This window comes from Apteryx mantelli, chromosome 2 (genome assembly GCF_036417845.1).
Source record: "Apteryx mantelli isolate bAptMan1 chromosome 2, bAptMan1.hap1, whole genome shotgun sequence".
Taxonomy (NCBI): domain Eukaryota; kingdom Metazoa; phylum Chordata; class Aves; order Apterygiformes; family Apterygidae; genus Apteryx; species Apteryx mantelli.
The window spans coordinates 110,194,424-110,217,943 of NC_089979.1; the positions used below are offsets into that span (position 1 = coordinate 110,194,424).

Here is a 23,520-nt window from a genome sequence, read left to right on the forward strand (position 1 = left end):
AATTCTTAATCCATATATACCCCTATGAAATTTATTTAAAATGTTCTCAACTTCACTGTACACTTATGAACATGAATATCCCTGGATGTATTGTATTTCATTCATTTACACATTTGACAATTTAAATTGAGGAAGTGAGTGTATAGTATTTGAGGATCCAAAATCAACATCAGGAAACAGAGACCTGATTTTCAGAGGATACTAAGTATCTGCTGTTGGAAATTTGACAGGGCTCCCCTTGTCCCTGCATTCCCCGAACACTTGCTAGTGTTTTTAAAACCAGACCCAAATAAATGCCTTCAACCATTCTCTTTCATACCCCCCCGTAGCCCTTAGAGATTTGTTGGATGGTATATTTTCTGTTCACAGGGAAGTTCTTCCATTCTGTGAAATTCCATAGTGTTGCTGCTGCTGTAAATGCTGCTAATGTGGAGAAAGCAATAGGGTTTTCATTTTGAAATCTTAGATGGCATGAATATAATTCTCTTCTAGTACTAGCCTGCAGGCGTCTCAGTTCATGGAACAGAAGAAGCAATTAAAGCATGTGATTGCTTTCCGAGAGGAAGACATAGCTAGACAAGATTCAGAAAGAAGAAAATCTAGTATTCAAGAGCAATGCATCTAATTCCATATATGATCCTTGATTTAATGAGAGGCATGGATTTGTAGTTCTCCTGAAGTTTACTAGTACTTAAGGTTGCTTGGAATTAATTGTTGTGGTTTTCAGTTTTTTAAGGATTTGGCCATGTTTTCCTACTAGTTTGTTTCTTTTTTGATACTTCTGTCATGGAAGAACCTCACTGGACCTTAGTACAGCTTTTATTTTATTTGAGGGTTCAACTCCTTTTCTGAAAGATGGGTTCGGCCTTCCTGTTGTGTGAAACAGACTGAAGACTTTTCTGTCCAGAAAATGTGTGTGTGAGTGGCTGGATCTAAATACAGTGTTGCATTTTCTAGTTGCTCTGCATTTGGTGGGGTTGGCAGTGTATAGTTTCTACAGCAAGGCATGATTCTATTGACTGTTATTTTATGTTTTTATGTCAGGGTCTTTCAGCACATTATACCACTCTGTAATTAGTATAGCATTGCTGGTTTTATAGTGCTCACCTGTTTTATGGGTGAAAATTCTATTTTATTCCCAAGTAGTAAGTGAGGTGGAGTATCATGCTAAGGCTGAATGTACTGTCAGCATGTTTATAATTTTGAATACTAATTTTGGGGCACAGAGGTTGTCTGTGTAGGTCTAAGCAGGGCAGAAAGTAAATGTCACATGGGGATTTTACTGTTTTGCTATCTGTAACATGATACAATTTCTTCTATCTTTTGGTAGCATTTTAAATATATCAGTATAATTCTTTTGGGATGATCTCTCACAATTATAGCTGCGATGACAAATGGGATGCTGGAAAGATACATTCAGCTTTCAGAGCTTCAAAGTCTTATGAGAAAAGATGCCAGGCTGACTGTGTTTGTTTATGGCTAGATATCACTGTCAACGATTTAGGACTTAGGCTGGCCTATTTTAAGTGATTTTAGTGTGCTTTGGAGTATTCTCTGTATTACGAGGACCAAAGCTGTTGCTGATGCAACTGGTGAGGTAGGGGCATTTCCCACTGAAATACAGTGGAACTGTAGCACTATCTGTTATAAAAATGGTTGTGCAAATAGACTCCACACCCCTATCCAGGTGAGATTCAGAAAGGAGGAAATCAGAATTCAGGATAGTACAATATTCTCCTCCCTACCCCACCCCCCAAAAAAGAATGGATTTTTGTGTGGACTGTAACGTCCATCTGACTACTTAGCTCCAGAAGAAAGTGGAAAGAAGGTGGGGAAGGAAAAAAAAGAAAAAATGTTTGGAATGCCCCCCCTAAAGTTTCTTTAATTATTTTTATTCTTCCTGACCTAAGCAACAGGTCTTTGAATTTCACAGGTGTGAAGACAATCAGTCAGTCATTCCTAACACAAGGTTTGAGGCATAACTCTTCTTCAAAGCCTACTAGTATAAGGAGGAAACTATTCCACTATATACTGAAAATAGATACTGTTTCTCATCCTGGGTTAATGAGTATGCTTATAATATCACCAACTTATTCCTTCCTGTAACACCAAGATCAAGAAGGGGTACTGAAAATTGTATCTCAGATGTTCATTCTTCACTACCGCAATCCTATCTCTTTCTTACCTATGGGTATAGAAATGGAGAAAAGGGAACATTTGAGAGATTCTCCCACTCAATGCAAAGAACTCTATCCATTGGTTTATTTGCACCAACAAAGAAATTGCAAAGGCTAGGCCTTTATGAAGCCCCCTAATATAAAGCCACTTGTACTTAAAGAGTAGTGGTAGAAAAGAATGCTAGTGGGCTCATGATGTGCAGTATCTTACAACACAAAGGACATCACATTGGCAGGGACTGGGGAGCACAAGAACTATGAGAAGATATTGACCAGCAGACTATTGATCTTTTTTCTTACTCATGTAGTAAAAAAGATTTCCAAATGAGATTTTGGAGGAAGAGAACTAGGCAGAGTTGCCAGTATATCTGGGAAGACTTGTCAAATCAGATTTGAATCCTAGGGGAAATTACAAAGGCGCTTGTTACAGCAGCCAGCCAAGATTCAGATGGTCAGTAGTTGATGAAAGGAAAAATTGATCTCCTTCCACTAAATAGGATATGATAGGTTCCATCACAGGTTGGGCTGGCAACAACCATGTGAAAGGGAAGGCACATTAGCTGTAATAGAGAAGAATAAGCCAGTGATGGGATGCACAGAAAAAACAACAAGATCAGAGCAACCCAGGCTAGAAAAAGGCTATATCAAATATTGTTGTGCGGCATATGGTGTGCATTAGGCTAGGTAACCATATTTTTTTTCTTGTGCAGCAAAAGAGCCTAAGCACTTTCAAAAGAAAAAAAAAAACTGGAACTACATACTCACCCAAAAGTTTGGTGTATTCTTACATAGCATAAAGTTGCCTTCCAGCCATGCTTAGTAGTTCAGTGCTATGAGGAAGAAAAAGTTGTTTTCTTGTTACAGGTTAGATGAACAATATCCTGTCTTTTAAATTAACTCCCACACATCTCTGATGCCCGGGAAAATAAGAGAATGAAGCCTAGGTAGAAGAGACTCTCTGGACTCCTCCATGTAGAAATGCATGAAAACAGATGAACAGTGGCACTAAATGTGTTACAAGCTAGTAGATGGTGAGAAAGATTATGTTGTAATTTTCATCACTTAGGAATTAGAGCATATTAGTGCCCTTAGTAAAGGCCCCTCTAGACTGACAATTTAACTGCAGCATTGCATAATAATTATACAGGCAATATGAAATCTTTAGCAGATTGTCTACTTTTTGCTCTTATCTGCAATCTGTTATACTCCATAGTCTCATAAATGGATATAAAGAAAATGGTTCTGATTTTTTTTAAGGCATCACTAAAAATGCTAATACTTGCATTAAACCTATAGTGATGGGTCTGCTGAGGATAAGACATCAAATCCACAAGCTCAAGGATAAAATGTCACACTGGGCCAGTGTAAGTCTTGCTTGAATTTGGAGAAAGACCAGACAATTCTTGATTATCATAGTTCCATGTTGCATTTGTGATGTGTTTTGTGTTATTTTATGGCAGACTGAAGAAAATATTGTGGAAGTCTGTGAGTGGGAAGTTTCAATAGAATGAGTATTTCTTTAAGGTAGCATTCAGAGCAGAACAAGAATTGGTATTTATGGCATTTGTCAATCTTTAAGATATGTCTGTGAAGAGAAATTAAACCACTCAAACTCCCTTTTAAAGTAGCTTTTGTATTTCCAGATAACTTACTGCTTCATAAAGTGTTTTCATCAATTCGTTTGTGTGCATGTTAGCAGTGTCTTCACTGCTGGCAATTTTAACTGCTTGCTGTCTCCAGAGAGAGATATACTTTAGCTTTTTTTATGCCTACCATCACTGGTTTCTTATCAGTCGCCATGTAGGCTTGACTGCAGAAGATAGGTAGAGGGCTGTTTTATTCATGCTGCAACAGTTGATGAGGAAACAAGGGGTACACCTAATGTGCTGGGTGAAAAATGACATCACTGATACTACATGAGAAATGTACTCTCACGAGCATCTTACTATGCCTTTAGAAAAAAGTTCATGTGCGAATGTGTGAGAACTTGGGGATCATTTGCTCTTTATGGATAATTTTTACATTAGATACACAATAGCAACAGCTTACACGTATAACCTCACAGTAGAGCAAATCTATTCATTTTACTGGCATTTACCTCCATGAGATTTCATTCTATACCCTCGTCACAAATTGTTTAGAAGCAGACATGTTCATTAATTGAGTCTAATAATCATTATAATTTATTCTCCCTCTACTGCCTGGGATTTTACTCACTGTAGAATTGTTGTTTTATGAAGTGCTCTTCTTGAAGGACAGGATTAGTGGGGCTCTGTGCTGCAGATAACTGATAGATTTAGGCCCATGCATTTCAGTGCAGGAGTACTACTAACATTAGATAGTAAATGTCAGCAGAATTGGGTCCAAAATTTGAATGTTGTTTTGAAGTGCAATAAATTTGCTGTTTTTTACATAGGAATTTAAGCAGTCATAGATATGATACAGAAGAGCTTTTAGGGTTTCTGGGTTTTGCTGGGAGCTAAGGACACTTTCTTCCAATGGAAACAAAAAAATTTGATTGAGTCAGATAACATTCTGTGAATAGCATTTATGTAATAGGAACTTGGCATTGAATATATTAGTTTGATAAGACAATTGTTGATATTTTAGGATTATAATGAAATAGCTCTTCTTAAATACATCCTTTCAGAAAACTTGGCTATATTTATCAAGCTCAGAATCTCAGCCTAAAAACTTTTATTACTGTTAAGCCAAGCTCTTATATCATTAGTAGAAATATTTCTGGGACTTTGTTTTTCTTTTCTTGTCAATCACAATGTTTAATTTTAAGCATAAGCGTTCTCACTTGGCTTTGTCCTTGTTCCTTTCCTCCTCCTTCTCTCTGCTGTTGTCCTTGGTGATCTTGCTAATTTCCACCCATGCAATTACTTTATCTACCTACCTTTTCCTGCACCCAGATGTTTATATACCAAAACAGATTGTGTTTTTTGTCTTTTCCCTAGGTATCACTATGACATCTGTATTTAGTTTTTTGCTGATGTTGTTGTTGTTTTCAAGTGTGTGCTGCCATCTATGGAATAATCATTGAAAGCTGATATAAAAAGATGTTTTATTCAGAAGATTATGGAAAACAAGATCTAGCTAGTGGAAGAGGTATCTTAGGCAGTTGGCCAGATTTCCAGTAACAGATTCTCTATAGTCCCAGATCTAACAGCAGAAACAGGTGAAGGTAAATGGCTTAGAAGATCACAGGCTTTTATGACTTAACTTATGTATTTACACTGGGCAAACTATCCAAGCAGCCTGAAAATTAGAATAAGGTTGCTTGTCCTCTAATCCTGCAACTGGTTTCCTTTTGCTTCCCCGCTACACTTCACACGTCCTAGCCCTTAGCAGTTCCCAAGATCTGTTTATTAAATCTTTTATCATTTGGTTTCTAAAGCTTAATTTTAATTCCTTATTCCTCCCTAGCATCTTATTAACTGCTTTAATCATTTATGTTCTCTTACTGGCTTCATGCCTTTCTTCTGTGCCCAGTTTTAACCTGCCAGGTTCCAGGTACTTCTCCTTTTATTCCTTCAGATCTGTTTAGAATACAGGACTAAAGATCCATTCCCATTATCTCTCTATGCCATTATGTTTTGGCTCTTTGATATCTATTTTAGAGTATGTATCTATTTATTGTAATGAGTTTACTCAAGTTGGTCTGGAAAGTACTTGGAGAAGTCACTCTCTATACTTTTATAAAGTGCTGCTGGGGTATCTGTGCATGCAGAATAGCTATCAGCTTTTATCTTGATATACTGTTCATATGCTTTTCAGCTTGCAAATTTTTCACTAAAAATTTTAGAAGATTTTAGTGTCTGCTAACCTTTGATATGGTAGGGTTAGGTATATGAGTTTGTGGTGATCAGGCTTCTATTCATTTGAGTTAAGAGATGCAACCAAAAACAACTGTCTTTAGGTCTTTCCTCAGCAGCAACTGTGTTGGGGGGGAGGATGTATTTAACCACTACCATTTAAATGCCTTCTTATGGCACAAAGCAGAATCAAGACAAAAAAATTAACCTATTATGGATGAAACATTCTTTAAAAAAAATCTTTTGACATTTTCTTCTTATTGCTGAACTTAGAAATTGATCTTATTTCCCAGCATCAGACACAAAATGAAGAAAAAAATCAATGCTGACGATTGATCAATGTTTTCAAAACTGTCTTAATAAGATAACTGTCTTAATAAGATAAAAATCAATGCAACTGTATTATTTGCCATTATTTTATCACCAGTAGCATTCAAACATGGTAATATTTGATTCTTAAGTTAAAATGTGAAAGTATTTCAGCTACCTACTACAAAGGCAAAACAACTTAGAAAGAAGGGATTTATTTAATCAACTTTGGTTTTCTTTTCATTCCTGATTTTGGAACTTCGGTTTCTGCAGAAACTGAAAACAGTCTCATGTTTTAAGTACTGGTATATAATTTAATGACAGAGATTTACATAGAACAGATGAATACTTGGATTTGCAGATTATACCTAATAAGAGCTCTGATCCTCCTTTCCTCCTGCAAATAACAGTTTCATCTTGCTTGGTGAAAGGTCCGTGCTTGAAAACTTGAAGATATGACTGGGCAACTAATTTTCCATATTGCAGACTCGCAGTGTTTGACTTCCAAGCCTTACTGTATAAATGTATTGTCTGTTAAATCTTTTCAGCAAAAATGAACAGGTCATTTGATTTTTTTTTTTCCTATGATAGTTTCCCTCTTCTTCCCCCACTGTCCCCAGTAATAATAAAATCTCTTACTGATTTTTTTAAAGAAAAGTCATAAAATCTGTCTTATGCAATATGACTGAACCAATCCCTAAGCCATGAATATGATTTAACACCTGAGAAGCTTTTAAAAAAATAATTTGCATTTTAATTTTATAGTTCCTGCTTACTTGCTGCCTTCTTTGTAGCCCTTTGGGCTCCTGCTCTCAAATTTCTCTTAAAAGCTGAGAGCTAGAAACATCTTTTCAGGGAAGAAGGTCAAGATTCTTATGTAATCACTGGGATGCGTGAACTGGGATTTTTAGGGAAATATCAAACATTGAAAGATTCTTGATTAAAATCATGGATATTGGCAAGACTCTGATAATGAATGACATTTTTTGTTTTAAATGTATCATTTCATAAGAACAAAAAGACAGATGTCTTCATAAATTCTTACTGAATTGTATCCCTACTTGTAAGCTGGACCAGAATGTCAAAAAATGAGAAATGCAAAGTTAATAGTCAGTAGGTACAGTTTTTGAAAGTATAGAATTTAATCAGGTTCTCTGTTGGGCCTGTTACTTTTACCTCTGTTCCTCATATTCCTTTACTAATTGATGAATGTAGTGAGCTTGAGCCTCTCCTCGAATAGCTCTGAGCAGCAAGGGTACTTATATTGATGGAGAACAAACAGTCCCACTCATTCAGTCGCACCTTCATCATCTGCTTTATTATAGGTAACATTCTTAATTGCATGATGAGAAGCACTTTTACTTCTCTCCCTTTCCTTCTTCCTTCACACTGCAGGAGAGAAATAGCATGGTATATTGTGTAGCTAAAAGGTTATCAGACCTGAATTTGTTACATCTCTGAACTTGGCAGGCAAGCATTCACAGCCACTCTAGAAATACATGGCTCATCACCACGTGAAGTTGGACACCTTGAGAAGATAGATGATACTGTATTGGTTTTCTTGTTGCTCTGCAAACCATCAAACAGGCTTACGCTATAAAACCTGATACTCCCTAATTGACAACTTTTCCAAGGTTCATTTGTTAACTGAGAGCATGACATGTATTGAAGTTGTTTTTTCATAATGCGTTTGGCATTAACAGCAGAATCTGTCAAACACCTCAGACACTTCATATGGGCAGTAAGATTCTCTCTCCAGTTTTGGCTTTCTGACTAGTGACTTTGTATTTTCAGGGGCATTTGGAATGAATGTGAGAGAATAGGGCATAAGACAAAAAGCTTAAATACGTTTCCCAAAATAAAATTTGTGTGAAACTGCATTTGCTGCTTGGGATGTTTACCTGTGTCTTATAATTCAACTGTTTCTTCTTTTGGTATAAGCCTTCCTTGCTTAGTAAAATGCTCAGGTTAATGCATTGGGTTTCAGGGGTCCTTTTTTTTTCTAGCAGATTAGTAAAATAGGCATATCTGATTCCTTTATGGTGGTGAAGAGGATGTGTATAAAAGCAATACTCAAGGATTTAAAAAAAAGAGAAAAAAAAAAAACTTAACCTTCCCCCAGATGAAACTAGCATTTGTTTTAAAGAATAAATGACCTGTTTAGAAAAGACCAGAGAATGATTCTTTCACTGATCTTGTCATTGTTTCTTTTATTTGCTATTTTCTTGTAGCTAGTTTTAAGAAACAGTTTCTTAGAAGACAAGTTGTGGCAGAACTCTAAAATTCTGCTTTTTTATTCTGTAAAGGATTTCCATGATATACTCTTCATTGGGACTGTTCATGTGCTGGTATCTAGCAAGATGCTGACCTGAGGTTTAGGACAACTAATTAAGGCTTTAGTCACAAATCCACCATCACTAATAGCTGCTTCTTCCCCTCCGTCACATGAAGTTAACAGTTACAAAATGAATTTACAAAAAATGTGTTTTAATTTCATGTCATAGTCTTAGAATAAGCCAGTTACTGTAAGTATTTGGGTTAATTTCTCTAGAATCCAGTTAAGTTTCTCCAAGTACTCCTCTTTTTGCTGTCTGGAAAAGTACACAAAGTTTTACAAATGTAGTCAAAATAACAATGGCTTTTCAAAGGTTTTTTTAACTGGCATTGTTTAGGAAGTGAAACACAGCTGTTTCAAATAGATGAGAAGACTGTAAAAAATTAATAAGTAGGTCAGGACTCCCTCATTTCAATGGAAGGAACAGCCTAGTTTTGATGAAAATGACCCTTCAAGAGATGTCAGAGAAGAATGAGTACAGCTAGTTCTCTCCAGAAAACCCCAGAACCAGCCCTGTTTTGAAAGTACTAAGGTCTGAAAACCAAACATGTCTCGTCTATCTCTATAAAATCAACCAGCCTGAAATCCCGGAGTCAAATATTCCTGAGCTCTTGGGGGAAATTTTGGACCTATCTCCATCTAAATACTTCCTGTTTTGTTTGGAAAGTCTGTTGGCAAATGCCGTTTCGGTCCGTGGTGAGTACTGACTATAGAGGCCCTTCTGTTTTGCAGGGCAAGCACAAGCTGCACGTGGACACGGGCCTGGAAGGCAAGTGGTGTGGCCTCATCCCCATCGGGAGCGCCTGTGACAGCGTGACCACCACGGGCCTCAAGTGGAACCTCAGTAAGTCAGGTGCCTCCCGAACGGTGGGTTTGACCTCACTGCCGCGCTCTTTCACATCACAATCTGAACTGCCCATTTTCACCGCTTCACCGGTACTGAAAGCCCTGTGTGTTTATAAGGAGGATCATGATACTGAATGCCTGCCAGACCATTTTTTTTCTTAGAAATGAATTTAAAAAAAGAAGTGAATTATATTTAAACTTCAGATATCACAGGCAGAAATGTGTTTGCCATTTGGGAGTCATTGTGCTGTTTAAATAGAACATTTGTTGAGGTCGTGATACATTACCATCCTGATACATTACCCTCCAGGGAGGAGAAGCTGCGAGTGCCTAAACTCCTAGTTATAAGCCATAAAGTTACGACAGACAAATAATAATGTGATACAGATTATTAAAGCTACCTCAGTTCCCCTGAAGTGCTTTGTACATATTGTCTATTTGTCAACTCTGCAAGAATATTTCTTTTTCTTATTTAAAAGTGGGAAAAGTGCATTTGCTCTAGAACAGGGACATTTATCTGGAGAGAAAAGAGGGGGTTTTGACAGAAAAAATTAAAATAATCTTCACCCTCTTGCCCCCTCCTCCCACACTGAGTCATTCAGATTGTATTTACTCAAGAAAATAACAGGATTTTTTTTTTATAAAGATTCATTATAACTTAAAAGGAGGGAAACAAAAAGGTAATTCACAGGCTCTGATCTTGCAGTCTGATTTACATGGGCAGGCTCTAGAGCCATCGCGTGTAGAAAGGCTACATGGTCCTCACAACTCACATTTCAGTGCCCTTGGCTAATGATTAAGCTGAGGTTCACCCACTGTGCTGGCCCACAGCACATGCGCGCTGGTCTGTGGAGTTTCTTGTTCCATTGAGGATCTGAGCGTGTGCAGTAAAGTAGGTGACAGGCATCAGTAGCTGACTAATGAGAAAAGATACAAATATGGCATTAGTTTCAGGACATGAGAGACTTTCCAAATGGGGTGTTGAAGAGCTGTCTGCCTAGTGATGCTTTCATTCTCTTACACTGGATTGTAAGAGCTAGATGTAATTGTATATGGGAGCGTTACTGACTCTTAATTTGAAAGAGAGTCAAATATATTCGTTTGTACTGATAAGTACAGTTGACAAGTAAGTTACTGAATCTTCATTTGCTTGTCTCCTGTCGTGCAATGAGATTTTTGGTCTGTTGCACTGAGGGAGTACCCCTTTCTCAGTAAATTTTCTAACCTGCAGAGTGAGGTGAAAGAAGCTCAAACCACCCTTACGTTAATGAAGGTAACATCTTTGAAGTCTGTGTCACTTTGTAAAAAGCTACTGCATGAATCAAAATGTGGAAGAGGCTGCAGTCCTTTCCTGTGGTTTTGATTGGTTAGTTTAAAAAAAAGTAGTTATCTTTCAGATACATCAGGGTTTTTTTTTAATTACATCGATTTCATCAGTATTACAAGGTACTCATTAGAAAAACAGTAATTTTGAAGATAGTCTGTCTGCTACCACAAATTACATGGCTTTGTTACACCTGAAGTTATGAATGCTTCCATTTGCTGAAACTGTCATCCTGTACAAAAAAGATTTTTGGTTTTTTAGACAAAGTTTTCCACACATCCTTAGGGAGAAAGAGGTTACTAGTCTGCCTGTGCTCAGTTTGAGGGGAACATAGTGAGGAGACGCAGTGTTAAAAAATATGTAGGATTGGGGTGAGAAATCGGTTTCTTCAGTGCTTATCATTCTAATTATGCTATAATAAACTTCTTCAGGTTACTGTGAAGCATAGCCTGATACGGATCTATTGGGATTTTTATCTCACTTAATTCAGTCTTGTGTTTTTATTCTGGGAGACAAAAAAGTATTGAAGTGACTGTTTCCTGCCTGTCATTTCATGTTAACCTGGCAACACCATCCCTGCTTCTCTCAGTCCTTGTTACTGTCTGTTTTCAAAAGGAAACCTCAGACATTTAGAGTATTTTCCTTAGTGATGTTTACGCTGCACCCTGCTACAAGCTACACTGAGTCTCAGGATTCATGTTTCTTGCAGGTCTCCATCGTTCCTTTATTTATTCTTCCACATCATCATCACAGACATATACAACAAAAATAATTTGGTCTTTAGTGAAGATGTTTAATGTAGCCAAGACACCAGAGTCATTGCAACCTGAAACTCATCTTGTGCCCAGGTGGCTGGAGCTAACTTTTAGTCATCCAAATATAAATTCTGAGTCAGGTTATTGTTTGGATATCAGTAAAACAAATTGAAGCAGAGTTGCATACCCCAAAAGGGAAAAGAGTATTTCAAATACAGTATGTGGGTTAATTGCGAGTTGATTGGTTGTTTTTTCCCTTATTTATAAGCCTTACTTTCAGATAACCTCAGTTTGCTGTTAGCTTTCATTGTGTTCATGACTTCTGTTCTGCTTGTAGTTTCGCAGTTACTTTCAAAAATGTCAGTCCTGCAAATTGCAATGGAGAGAAGCAAAGACTTACTTGGAAAGGAAGGGGATGAGAACACAGTAAAGTGTGACCTGGATGACACGTGGCTGCTGCTGGCGGCAGTGACAGGGTTTTCCCTGTTTGTTTGGTAATGAAATTCTGAGGATACACCTTCGTAGGCCTCCATGAATGAAATGGCTTTTTTATAACTTTGTCTTTCAGTTTGTAAATCATGAAAGAAATGGCATTTTCAAGCCAAATGTGACACAGAAGGCCTCTATCTCCAGTTTGCTATGAATTAATAGAATATGATATAACAAGTTTGTTTTTAAAAAGTAGTTTCTGTATCCTCAAAATATTTGTTGTTTTAAATGCCTTGGCTGTAAATTAATTTCAGCTCTCAGCTGTTCTGTCTGAACAGTCAAAAATGATACGTTAGGCGTGAGGGAAGCCCTCATTTTTGCAAACAGTAATTTTCAGCAACTCAAAATGCAGATAACCATGCAGTACAAGAAAGAGCTGGCTTTGCATCAGGCTTTCTAATAGGTTTAACACAGATTTCTGTCTGAACACATCTCGATTCCTCTGCTGATTAAAATGTGTAAAAGCTTCAAGTGGTAGTCAAATGTTATCTTTGTCTAACGTACAGGTGTTGTCATGAGACTTCATAGCATCTGAATAGAAAAAGACAAGGATAAATACTGAAGGCAGAAGCTGTATTGGGGTTGAGAGTAGTGGCTGAATTAAATAAACCTGAAATCCATAAATTATTCTGCCAGCAGAGAAACAAGTGCACTTGATGTCTTGATTATACTTATAATACAGCAGAAATCAATATTTTGTGTGTGTCTATGTGAGGATGCAACATGTATGTATGCTTTTATGCATGCTTACCTTACCTTACTTATTTGCTAGTATTTGGCACAAATAGGACATTCATTTATTTTATTTCTCACCTTATGGATAAAAGAAATTGGAGAAGAAAGTGGAAAATTGATTAGGGAAAATATTTTTTACCAATACTTGCTATTGTGCAGCACACATCCAGAACACATTAAAACGTATTCTTTCCACTCCCAAAGGGATACAAATCTTTTCTCTATTAAAATCTGATTTACAACACAGGAGTCATATAATGCTTTATCTGATTTGACTCACCTGGCTGCTTGCTGATAACCGCTTCCATGCCTAATAAATAAAGAAAGAAAGATCCAATAATGCCAGAATTACCCAGTATTCTTCATTAGGTTGTCAGCAGTGCTTTCATAGAAGGTGAATAAGAGTGAAGGTAGAAATCAGCTGTACTTTTCTTCATAGAAGTTGGAAGGTAATAGTAGACTAAGAATTTCCTTTTCTAGGAAGTTACTGTAGAAAATATTCTTGCCAGCTGATTTACTCTTCATCCCTATGGCCTTTGATATCCTATATGTCATACCTGTACTGAAAATATCAGCATATATGTTTATGTGTGTATATGTTTGTGCTTTCCAAATAATTTTCATGAAAATTGGCTTCTTTAGGCTGGAAGTTAAATAGCTGTAAAATGCTACCATTCAAAGGAGTGCCACTGTCATTTCACTTCAAAAGGCAATAGCAATAACAACAGGAGCAAGACCTTCATCCTCTACCTGCAGCAGAACATCTGCTGACTACTAACCTCACAGGTAGAAAAACAGGATCCAAAATCTTTTTGAAATTGTTTTCATTGTTAGTAGGATTGAAATGTTTGTCCTGATACTTTCACATCATTAGGATTTTATTGGCTTTGGATTGCAAATGGCCAAAAAGATTACAAAGCAATGAGTCTGAATGTTGTAGGAGAAATGCAGAGACTAGAACACAAAAAGGAAGTAATTCTCCCTTAGAAGAATTGTCAGAGGGTGAGGGGCCATTCTGGAAAAGGCCATAAATTAAGAAAATGGACAGATACCTATCTGTCAGCAAAGCCGTTTGTGTAAGCACTCTCTAACCTTTTTCAACATGGATGTGCTTGCCTGGCTGCAACAGCTTCTTCTGACTGAGTCAAACTAAGTGGCACTCGCAGGGGTAACTGTTTTCAGTGGGAGAGGGAAAAGCTTCGTAGCTGAGCTCTTGTCCTCTGCTCTCTTCCCCTCTCTTCTGCTTTCCTTTCCTTCTCTCTCCTCCTCATATTATTCACTGATAGAAGACTTTGCAGTCCATCAACTGGGATGTATCTTTAGAGCTTCAGTGATATATTCTTTTCCCTATTCTTTACAGTGCTAAGACTCTGGGAAGTGTGTGGTGACAGCAATGTTGCTGCTGTTGCCAAAGCTTTGGCTGTTCTGGGCCTTTCATGAACTATTTGCCTGCGGGACCTCTGCTGTCTGCCTTCCAGGGTAACTTCATTTATTACAAGGCAAGGCCTGCTGAAATGCTGCTCCAACAATGCAGATGTTCTGATGGTAGCAGCCTGATGTCCCACTGGCTACTGCAGGTCACCAAAAGCAACAGTGAGGGCATTGCTTAGCATTGCATAAAATGATTTCAAACCAAAAAGACTATTTGGTGCCCATTAAAGGAGTGATGAACACAGAGCTCACTTGTCCCGAACCCTAAAGCTGTATTTGCACTTTATCCTGAACAGCACTTTGAAGACCTGATCAGACTTTGTGAAGGGACCCGAGATGGGGATTTGAGGTTCCCCCTGTCACGAGTTGAATCCATTTTGATAGACTTCAGTGAATGCTTGGATTTAGTGGGGGGGAGATTTGGTTCCAGCTCTTCCGTGGCAAGGTCCTGGCATTCAGTTTGGAAAGGCTACAGAAAGTGGCAAACAAACATACTCTTCCAGATCTAGTCATGCTGCTTGGAGACATTACTACTGTAGAGCTCCATGAATGGAAAGATTCGTATAAGCACTTTAATGCTGATGTAGCTCAAACCACTTTCAGTGGTAAGTTTAGCGAAGCTGGATGAGCTTGTTCAGTAGGAAGTAGCCTAGCTTTGGTGCAGACAACTCTTCATCTCTCCAGTTGCAGTGGTTAGTGAGAATACTAAAACCATGTGGAAATCAAAACAACTTGTCACTACTAAAGGATATGATTTGTAAGCACTGAGCACCTTTCTGGAGAAGAGAGAGATACGAAGGGAGCCAGAGAGCTATCACAGATTGGTGTGAAACCAAAGTAATTCTACAGATTTCAGCAGCAGCTCTGAATTTTCATCAGTGGATGTGGGAGCAGAACTTGTCCAAGAAGGGAACATTTGAGTTTATACTAAAGGCATTTAACCCTCAAGGCATTCTCATCAGTCAACCTGCCTGTACGGATTTTGAAAAATCAACTCACTTGGACAATTGCAGAGGCAAAACTGAAACATAATGGTGTACTTGAATGAAAGTCAGTGAAAAATTAGCCAGAGTACAAGTGCTCATTTGTCATATCCCTTGCAAATATACTTTGTTTTCATATTTAAATGCCCAGAATCAGCCATAATAAATGTAAATGTCACATTGCTGAGAGATTTCCAAAAACAAGAAAGCTTTCTGAGGCGTGTGGTGAGTTATTGCCAGTTCCTAATGTTTTCTGCAGAACCACAAAAGGGCAAGGACCACTAGGAGGACAAATCAATCATGTCTGGCTAAAGTCTCCCTGAGTTTAAAAGAAAAAAGGAAAAAAAAGAAATGCGTTAGTTTGTGGTGACTCAGTTAATGAACAAATGTGCTGTTTAGGTTTTAAGGGGGTTGCTTAAGTAGACAGGAGTTACAGTTAAGAATTGACTCCTGCCTTGCAATTTGCATATGGACCTGTTAGTTCTGTTTACTTTTCAGGAGATACAGGTGTATGTGATTGATCTCTTTTCCCCCAAAACATGACACTAGGAGGAAATTTTCCTCTGCACAGATCTGTTCTTTTGCCTTAATGATAAAAAGTTCTAACTATTCCCTCTGCTGTGTTTCAATACCTTGCTTACTGCTCCCTGTATAAACACTTCCCACATTTCTTCTGAGGGACGCGTACAGCCCCATTCTCTTCCAAGTTTTGTCACTAGATATTTGCTGAAAAGAGGAAGAGATGGATTTTTTCCTTGTAGTTATAGGAAGTCTTGGAAAGGTCAGGAGGGTCAGAAGTCTAGTGGATGTCACCGCTGGCTTTTGTTGTACACTTAAAAAAAAAAAAAAAAAAGTTATGTCTTGGCTCTAATTGTTTATGGCATCCCATAATGTGTAATTAATCACCCAGGAACAATCGACTAAAATAAGATATTTTGGAACTATTAATTTTAGGTGTACATGCCAATTAGGGGTCACTAAGCAAATCTATTGTTTCCAGGTGAATTGGAAAATACATATATCTGAAAGGTGAATACGTGTCTTGCCCTAAAAGTGACTGTGGCTTATCACGGGCAGTACATGTACATGAGGAAATCAGGGCAGCAACAGGGAGGGGAGAAGAAAAGAGACGGAGAAACAGAGAGGGAAAACTGGGACATGAGGAGATCATGTTTGGGACTAGAAATATGTTCTGGAGAGAAGAGAGGACAGATGATAAATCAAAATACGGGAAGGTAAGAACACAGAGATTGAGAAAATGAGAACAGAGTTGTTTCTAGTTGACAATTGACGTTTTTGCTTTTGAATCACTGAATTGAGGCCAAGACTTCTCAGTCTTGTTATTTCTCTGCTGTTAGCAAGTATTCATGCTACCCTGTAGCAAAATGTTTCATCTCTCCTTTTCCACTGCTGTCCAATGATGATAACCTACTTTTGTTGTCAGTAAGCTGGTCAGCTCAAGTGACGCAGGCCTGTCCGCACGACAGGGTATTGATCCAGTAACATAAGATGGAATTAGTCATTTGATTTAAAAACAAGAAGGAGAAGTTTCTCTTGCTTGCAGTCTTACAGCTACCAATTCAAGATTCTGAAATTAGGGAAAGCCAGAGATAGAGAGATAGAATTAAATAGTGTCTTAGGATGTAATGTGCGTCTGGATTCAGGACCCCTGCGTCATTCAGTGCACGAGATGGGTTCTCTGGGGGCAGATCTGGAGACCATAGTTGACGGTGCACATCTGTACAACCTCCAGCTCTCCCATCACAGAAATTGAGACCCCTGGAATGATTACGGTGAAGTGCTGTAGAAACGTGAAAGGTGGCCTTGTGGTTAAGGCAGCTGAACATCCCGAGTTTTACTCACCGCAGAGTTCCTGTTTGGTGCTTCAGCCACTTGCAAGTTGCACATTCATTTCCTCAGTGCTCAGTCGTGGCTCTGGAGATGGGCCCTGATGTGCCCGAGAGCTCTGCCTTGGTCCTATAAAAGCACAGGATACTCAAAAAGGCTTGTGGCATTATATGTAAAGTACCCACTTTTGATATTAATCTCTCTGTGCCTTTGCTCTGGAGCAGTTTAACAGGTGCAATACCATTATCAATTCTGTTGTAATGAGCAACATACAAAAGCCCCTGAGGAATTTAATATGCATGCATTCAAAGCAGTTTAAATACCATGCAGTAAATAAAGCATATAACCCTATGGTGAATGAGGGCTCAAAGTGTGTCTGTTAAGAGAATGCTGCTCGTTGAAAGAGTCTGGGCTGCTTGGTTAATGGGACTGTATAATTAAAGGATGAATGCTAAAGAACTTGAATTAAAATTTCACAGGCAAACTTTAGGTCTGGCATTTCATAACTTTTAAATGACTTTGCAACTTTAGCATTCCTTAAGAGTCATCTTCCATGCAGATTGTATCCAAGCGAATGTGTGTCCGTGAAACTCTTAATAGATAACTCTTGTGTAGCATGTCACATTGCATCGGTATAAGTCCGAGTCAGAACACGGTAGCCAAGTTTCCTGTGTGTCTACATTTTGAAGCTTTCCCTTGTATTTAATAAGAAAACATAGATAAAACCAGTGAAACCTTTCAAACAAGTCAAATATTTTTAATATATTTTATGTGTGTCATATAAATGTATATAAATGTCATAGAATAAATAATAAATTCAAGTAATTAATGATGAAATGGATGTTGAGTTTCTTACAGCTTTCGTATAGCAGGATCAACTCTGCCTGGATCATTCCTGACGAACCTGAATAAACGTTCCTGTCTTAGAAGCTTCAATAATGGAGATTCCTTCATAACAGCTTCTTTAGGAAGTCTGTTTCAGTTACTAATTTTCTCTTCCTTTCTATATTCTGCAAATACAGCATGTGAAAAATATACTCTCGTGTTGTTGAGCATTAGAATGCAGCATTTATAATCTCATTACCCAATAAGAAAGCTCAGGATTGTACGTTTAGGTTTCTTAAACGTAGGGCATTACTCTGTAATTTCCACAGGTGCCAGCAATACCCCTGGATCCCTGCTGATTGACATGTCACTTAATGATGCTGTTTGCAAGACAATTTTCTAATCAGCTGCGTGAACGCTCATCAGGAACATGGTTCTTGATTTAAAGCAGAGGAGTTGGAGAGAAAGATGCGGCTTGTTTCGCTTATAAAAGCAAACAAAAAAAAAAGTTATAAAGAGAAACGTCAGGTTTTTCTACCTTATAAGGCACTGATATAGTAAAAACTCAGCACAATTATAGAAGTCTTTTATATTATAAGTCTAGATTAAGCATTTAAAAACTTAATCTCTAAATTAAAGCTATGACATGAATGAATCAGTATTTTTCAGGGTATTTCCTTAGTGTATTTTGAAATAAAGTGATGTTAGCTTAAAATTTAACATTCTCTGTTATAACTGGTGGTATATTTTCAAACATTGTTTAATAGTAATAAAGTGTTTTGATGTTGTAGATAGCACGATGGGCCTAGTCAGTAGAAGATGAAGCATGGTCAGTTTTTCAGCTGTTTCACATGTCAAATATTAGTTTTCATTTCAATTTTCAGATGAGAAATTCAGAAGAGACCTGAAGATGTAAAGTTATAGTTAGCTTTGTATAGGCTTAGCCACCCTCCTCCCACAAAATCATTCCGTGTCTTCTTCTGATCTGTTTTATTCTGTTGTTCTGTAATAGATGCAATAACTTTAATTTAAAAAAGGGTAAGCTGGGTTTCTCATGAGGTGTGTCTGGCATGGAAAGAATTAATTATATGATTTAAGAGGTTTTAACAAGATGAGCTTGAGATGACCTGCACGATTTTTGAATAGCTTTGATATATACAAATAAAGTATCTCTTCCAAGTTTATCCCCAGTTAGTTACTCTAAAACTCTTACAAAAATGCCTTGTCATCCTGTGGTCTGTATATGCAATGTATGTTGAAGAATTCACGTTTTATGAAAATATTAGAGCTTAATACTGGGCTTGTGAAATTAACAGGAAAATTTAATATTGACTTTAATATTAGAGAAGCTAGCAGTGCCTCTGTTCCTTTCCCCACTAAATTAGGATAACTTAAGCCCCTGATTCATGAGAAAATTTAGGCATCTGTGTATTTTCATACATGTGACTAGTTCCATGGGCTTTAATTCAGTGTGTAAAGTTAAAGTTAAATATGTGCAGAAGTACTTACCACAAGTCAAACTCTGCGGAGGGAGATATAACCTTCAAAAGTACCTGAAATGGCTTTTCTATATGTAAAATAAGGTAGTAGTAACTTTAATCTCAGTCTCCAGGGTTAGCTGTCAGTGCTGGTTCCTATTTGAGTATCTCTGCTCCCTCACTAATGCTATAAAACTCCCTTTTTTTAGCTTGGCACATTTTTTATGTATTGCTGATTGGCTGCAGTAATTTACATGAATTCCTCCTGATTTTACTATTGAGTGTCTGGGCAAAATATGAAGATGGGGTAAGACAAATGACTTGCAAATATTTCTCACATGTGGCTTTTTTACCTGTAGTTCAGCAGATGTGGTTTCCTATGAACACAGCTATCATGTCCATGCATCAAGTAAATTTTGTACAAGGAATCAGGAAGAAAAAAACAAAAGGTTCTGGATACATAACAGGATTTTTGTAAACAATCATAAAATTTTCATTAAAATTGTCAAAAGCATTAGAATATGGTACACTTCTGCAGAGCTGTAAAAGAACAAAACGCTCAGGATTTAATGAATCAACTGTAGTGGATATTTTTTATTTCTTTTAACAATGCTGAAAATTTGCTGCATTTCTGTGGCTTTGTCTCCCATATGTAGAGTCAGATTTTCAATCCAGATTAAAATTGTTTATGCTGCCAATACAAGGCACTCACTAGGGAACAGGAAAAATTTTCCGCATTATTTCATGGGCTGGAATGTATGAAATACTAAAATCAATACCAGTCTTAGTAGTGCCAGAATAATTAAATATTGCTCCTTTTTAATTATTTTAAAATATGATGTGTTAATGTGTTTCCCTTGTAGCATTCCAGAAGCCTGCAGCAGTTTTTTGACAGCCACAAATCAATGCTGGCAATACTCTGAAAGACAGCTTTTTGTTGTGAGCTTGTGTAGAGATTTATGTTGCTCATTTGCAACATGCAATAAGAAGATTGATTGGTTCTTCAGAGTTTGTGCCTGCTGCTTAGTCTTTGCTGCTGTCTTCTGTTACCCAAACCATTATGTTAATACAGTTCTAGAACAGACCTGTAACATTTAAGACTTGTCTTTGATTTTGGGGAGTTTTCCTGCTAACAATTAATTTTAGATCCCATATGCCTCAGACAAACACTGAGGTCAGTGGATGTTTTTATTAGCTTGGGTAATACCTCCAGAGTTACTTCAGTGTTGCAGCTGGATTTGCCCCAGAAGAATTTTACCAACTGTTGTGACGTTTGCTGTCCTATCTTTTGCTGTTCTCTAACTTCCGGGGTACTGACACGTTTGTCAGTCTTGTTTTTGTGCTGCTGTTTCCTGCATTTCTTTACCAATTTTGCGCTGTGCCTCCTTTGATGCCACGTTTCAACAAATCCTTCAGAAGTTACTGGTAATGAAGACAGTTCAAAACCAAAAAAGTATCTATTAATAGTTACCATGGCACACAGCACCACTTGCTGACTCAGTGGGTAGCACAACAGGCTGGGGATCCAACAGGAGGAAGGCAACACATCATTAGCTCTCATTAGGATACTGTGCTGCTGCTTCTACTGTTTGTCTTGTTAACTCTTTGGGGTAGGGGCTGCCTACTACCCTGGCTTTGTACAGTGCACCCTCTCTTGCTTGGCAGTCAGGTACTAGAGGGATAAATGTAATTAGTTGCGACTGGGAGATGTCTTCTGGAATTAGAGTGGAAAGTTAATACCATGGAGTGATTCCTGATTTTAAATGTGTTTTTTTGTATTGTGTTAGAGGCTGCATCTGGGTTATTATGCTCAGAAACTGTAGAGTGGAAAGAGAAGAAATTCATTGTTTAACATACAGTGCCATCTACAGAGTAGGTTGTGCACCCTGCACTGTAATCTTTGTATGTTGGGTTTTTTTGTCAGAGCACAGCTGACACTGTGGCCAGAGAATGTATTCGAAGCTTCTTAACAGATACACGCAGGATTGGAGTATGAGGATGAAAAGTGTGCGTGCCAAGCAGTGGGAGAGCCCCGGGGGGCTGCCTGCATGCTTGCTGACGTGCTCGGCTGTGGGTCCTGCTCCTCTCAGCTGTTGCTCATGAGATGCTGAGTCTGTTTCCCATGATACCCAAAGGGGAGGTGGTTTGTGTGCTCACTTGCCTTAACTGTAACCTGCAGTTGTCTGTAGACCAGACTTGCTCCACGACACCCATTATCACCTTTCTGTTACAAGCCTTAACTATTTTTTCTGATCTGAACAGCTAATTGTAGAAATGCTGCAACTACAAATACCTTTCCTAGCAAGAGCATGGTGTGCTACAGCCTTCTGGCAGGAACATGGAGGCTAAAGGAGGAAAGGGACTGGAGAAGAAAAAATCAGTCTGGGATTCTGTCATGAACATTAGTTATAGTAAAGCCTCCCTGTAAATAGTCCTCTTTATTAAGAGTCAGCTGAAATGAAAAAAAAAAAAAGAAAAATGTGCTCTCGTGTTGTTACCTAGAGACATGCTGTAGAGAAAACCATTAAGTAGCAGTTCCATGTTCAGCTGGTTGGCTGGTGGGAATCACAGTATTGGCATTGCAGGGAGAGCTGGATTTCATCTCCAAAATCTTTACGTTCTTCAAACAAACATTAGTATTCAGGCTCGGTGGAGAAAGTTGGATATCAGGTTACAAAAAGACATGAAAAGTGAAAGAGCACACAAATACCAGTCACTCCACTCTCAGGGATCCATTATTTATGTAATATAGCAAAATCCTTCTGCAAATTAAGTTGCTATATTCACTGCAGAACAAACTCTTTTCTGTCCTCTCGAGCTCTTGAGTCAAGCTTTTCAAGGTTGAAAGTTATCTGACCTTTAAGCTGTCACTAGTCCAGGACGCAATGTTTAGTAGCTTCAGTTTAGTGGAGCTGAAGAACAGAAATGGGAAGGGAGGGCTGAGAATGAATTCTGCAGTCTGGGGAAGATAGGAGATAATCTTCTGGCAGGTGATCTTGCAGAGGAGAAGGGGGAGGGAAAAGACAGGGGTCTTGTTTTTAATAGTTAGATGTGAAATTCAGCGTATTTAAAGTGCCAGCAGAGACAGACTACTGGGCTGAGTGTTTGAGACAGCTGAAGTTTCACATTAAATACAGTTTATCAGACTACTCTGCCATTTTTCACTTGCGCTGTCACAGTCAGTACATGTGAGTGTGTAGGTGAGTGGGGGTGTATGTAAGTAATAATTCCTCTTTATTTAATATACATTAAGCCTGAAAAGGGACAGAAATATGAGTTAGCAGAGTGCTACAAAATGTGAAGGTAATTATGTAGCAGTTATCCTCAACATTTCCATCTTTAAAGTGGTTTTGAACTGCTTAAGTGTGGCGGTTACTGCAGACTATGATTAGATAAACGGATGCAAGTGGTAATTGTAACTGATGAATGATTGATGATGGCTTTATATGTTTAGCATTATATACCGTTGTAAACACTTTCTTCCTCAGCAAGGATGGAGCCTGTAGGCAAGATGATGATGCATCGAATATGAATTCAAATGGCAATATTTTAAGATTATGCACAGCTGGTATTGTAGGGTAGGGTAACCTCAGATCTGTTACCTGAATGACTGGTGAACGTTGCCACTGATGGCAATGGGCTAAGCACTGAGCTTCTTCCAGCTACGGCTCAGGGCCTGAATATAAGGGCAGCTGGGAAGCAGCGTTAATAGGAGAGAGCTTGAAACTGCCCATTGGGAAACTGAGCACTGCTGGACAATGTCTTTGGGTGGGAAAGACCCACCAAACCACTAAAAGCAGAAGAGGAGACACCGATTCCCTTCATTCTTACATTGTGCTCCCATGGTTCCTGCCTCTCTCCTTGACTTGCCAGCGTCCTATCTCCTCAGGTTAAAGTCAGCCTTTGTGAATTCCCTGTGCCCTGTAGATCAGTAAGGTCTGCAAGACATCTATAATGCAGTATTTGATGGCCACGGGAATGAATACAGTACAGCCCCATTATAACAACCACTTGGGGCAGAACAAGTTTGTTTAGATAATGCGAAGTTGATGGAAACAAGATAAACAAGCAGGTCCCTAGAAAAGCAGGGTGGGATAATGGAAGTTCACATCATCAGAATGTTGCTATAATTCTGTTTGATTTGTCACCTGCCATTTGCTAATT

The 23,520-nt window shown here is 38.2% G+C and overlaps 1 protein-coding gene across 7 annotated transcripts in view; it reads left to right on the forward strand.

Annotated features, from left to right (window-relative positions):
* TPK1 (thiamin pyrophosphokinase 1) overlaps positions 1 to 23,520 on the forward strand; it is a 318,753-nt gene that overhangs the window by 248,506 nt on the left and 46,727 nt on the right. For 4 of the 7 annotated variants that reach the window (XM_067291206.1, XM_067291205.1, XM_067291207.1 and 1 more), the window contains exon 7: positions 9,375 to 9,486. In XM_067291206.1, the coding sequence (XP_067147307.1) occupies positions 9,375 to 9,486 (112 nt within the window). Of the gene's footprint in view, positions 1 to 9,374; positions 9,510 to 23,520 lie in introns of all 7 variants that reach the window. The other 3 variants (XM_067291203.1, XM_067291202.1, XM_067291208.1) reach the window with 2 other exon arrangements.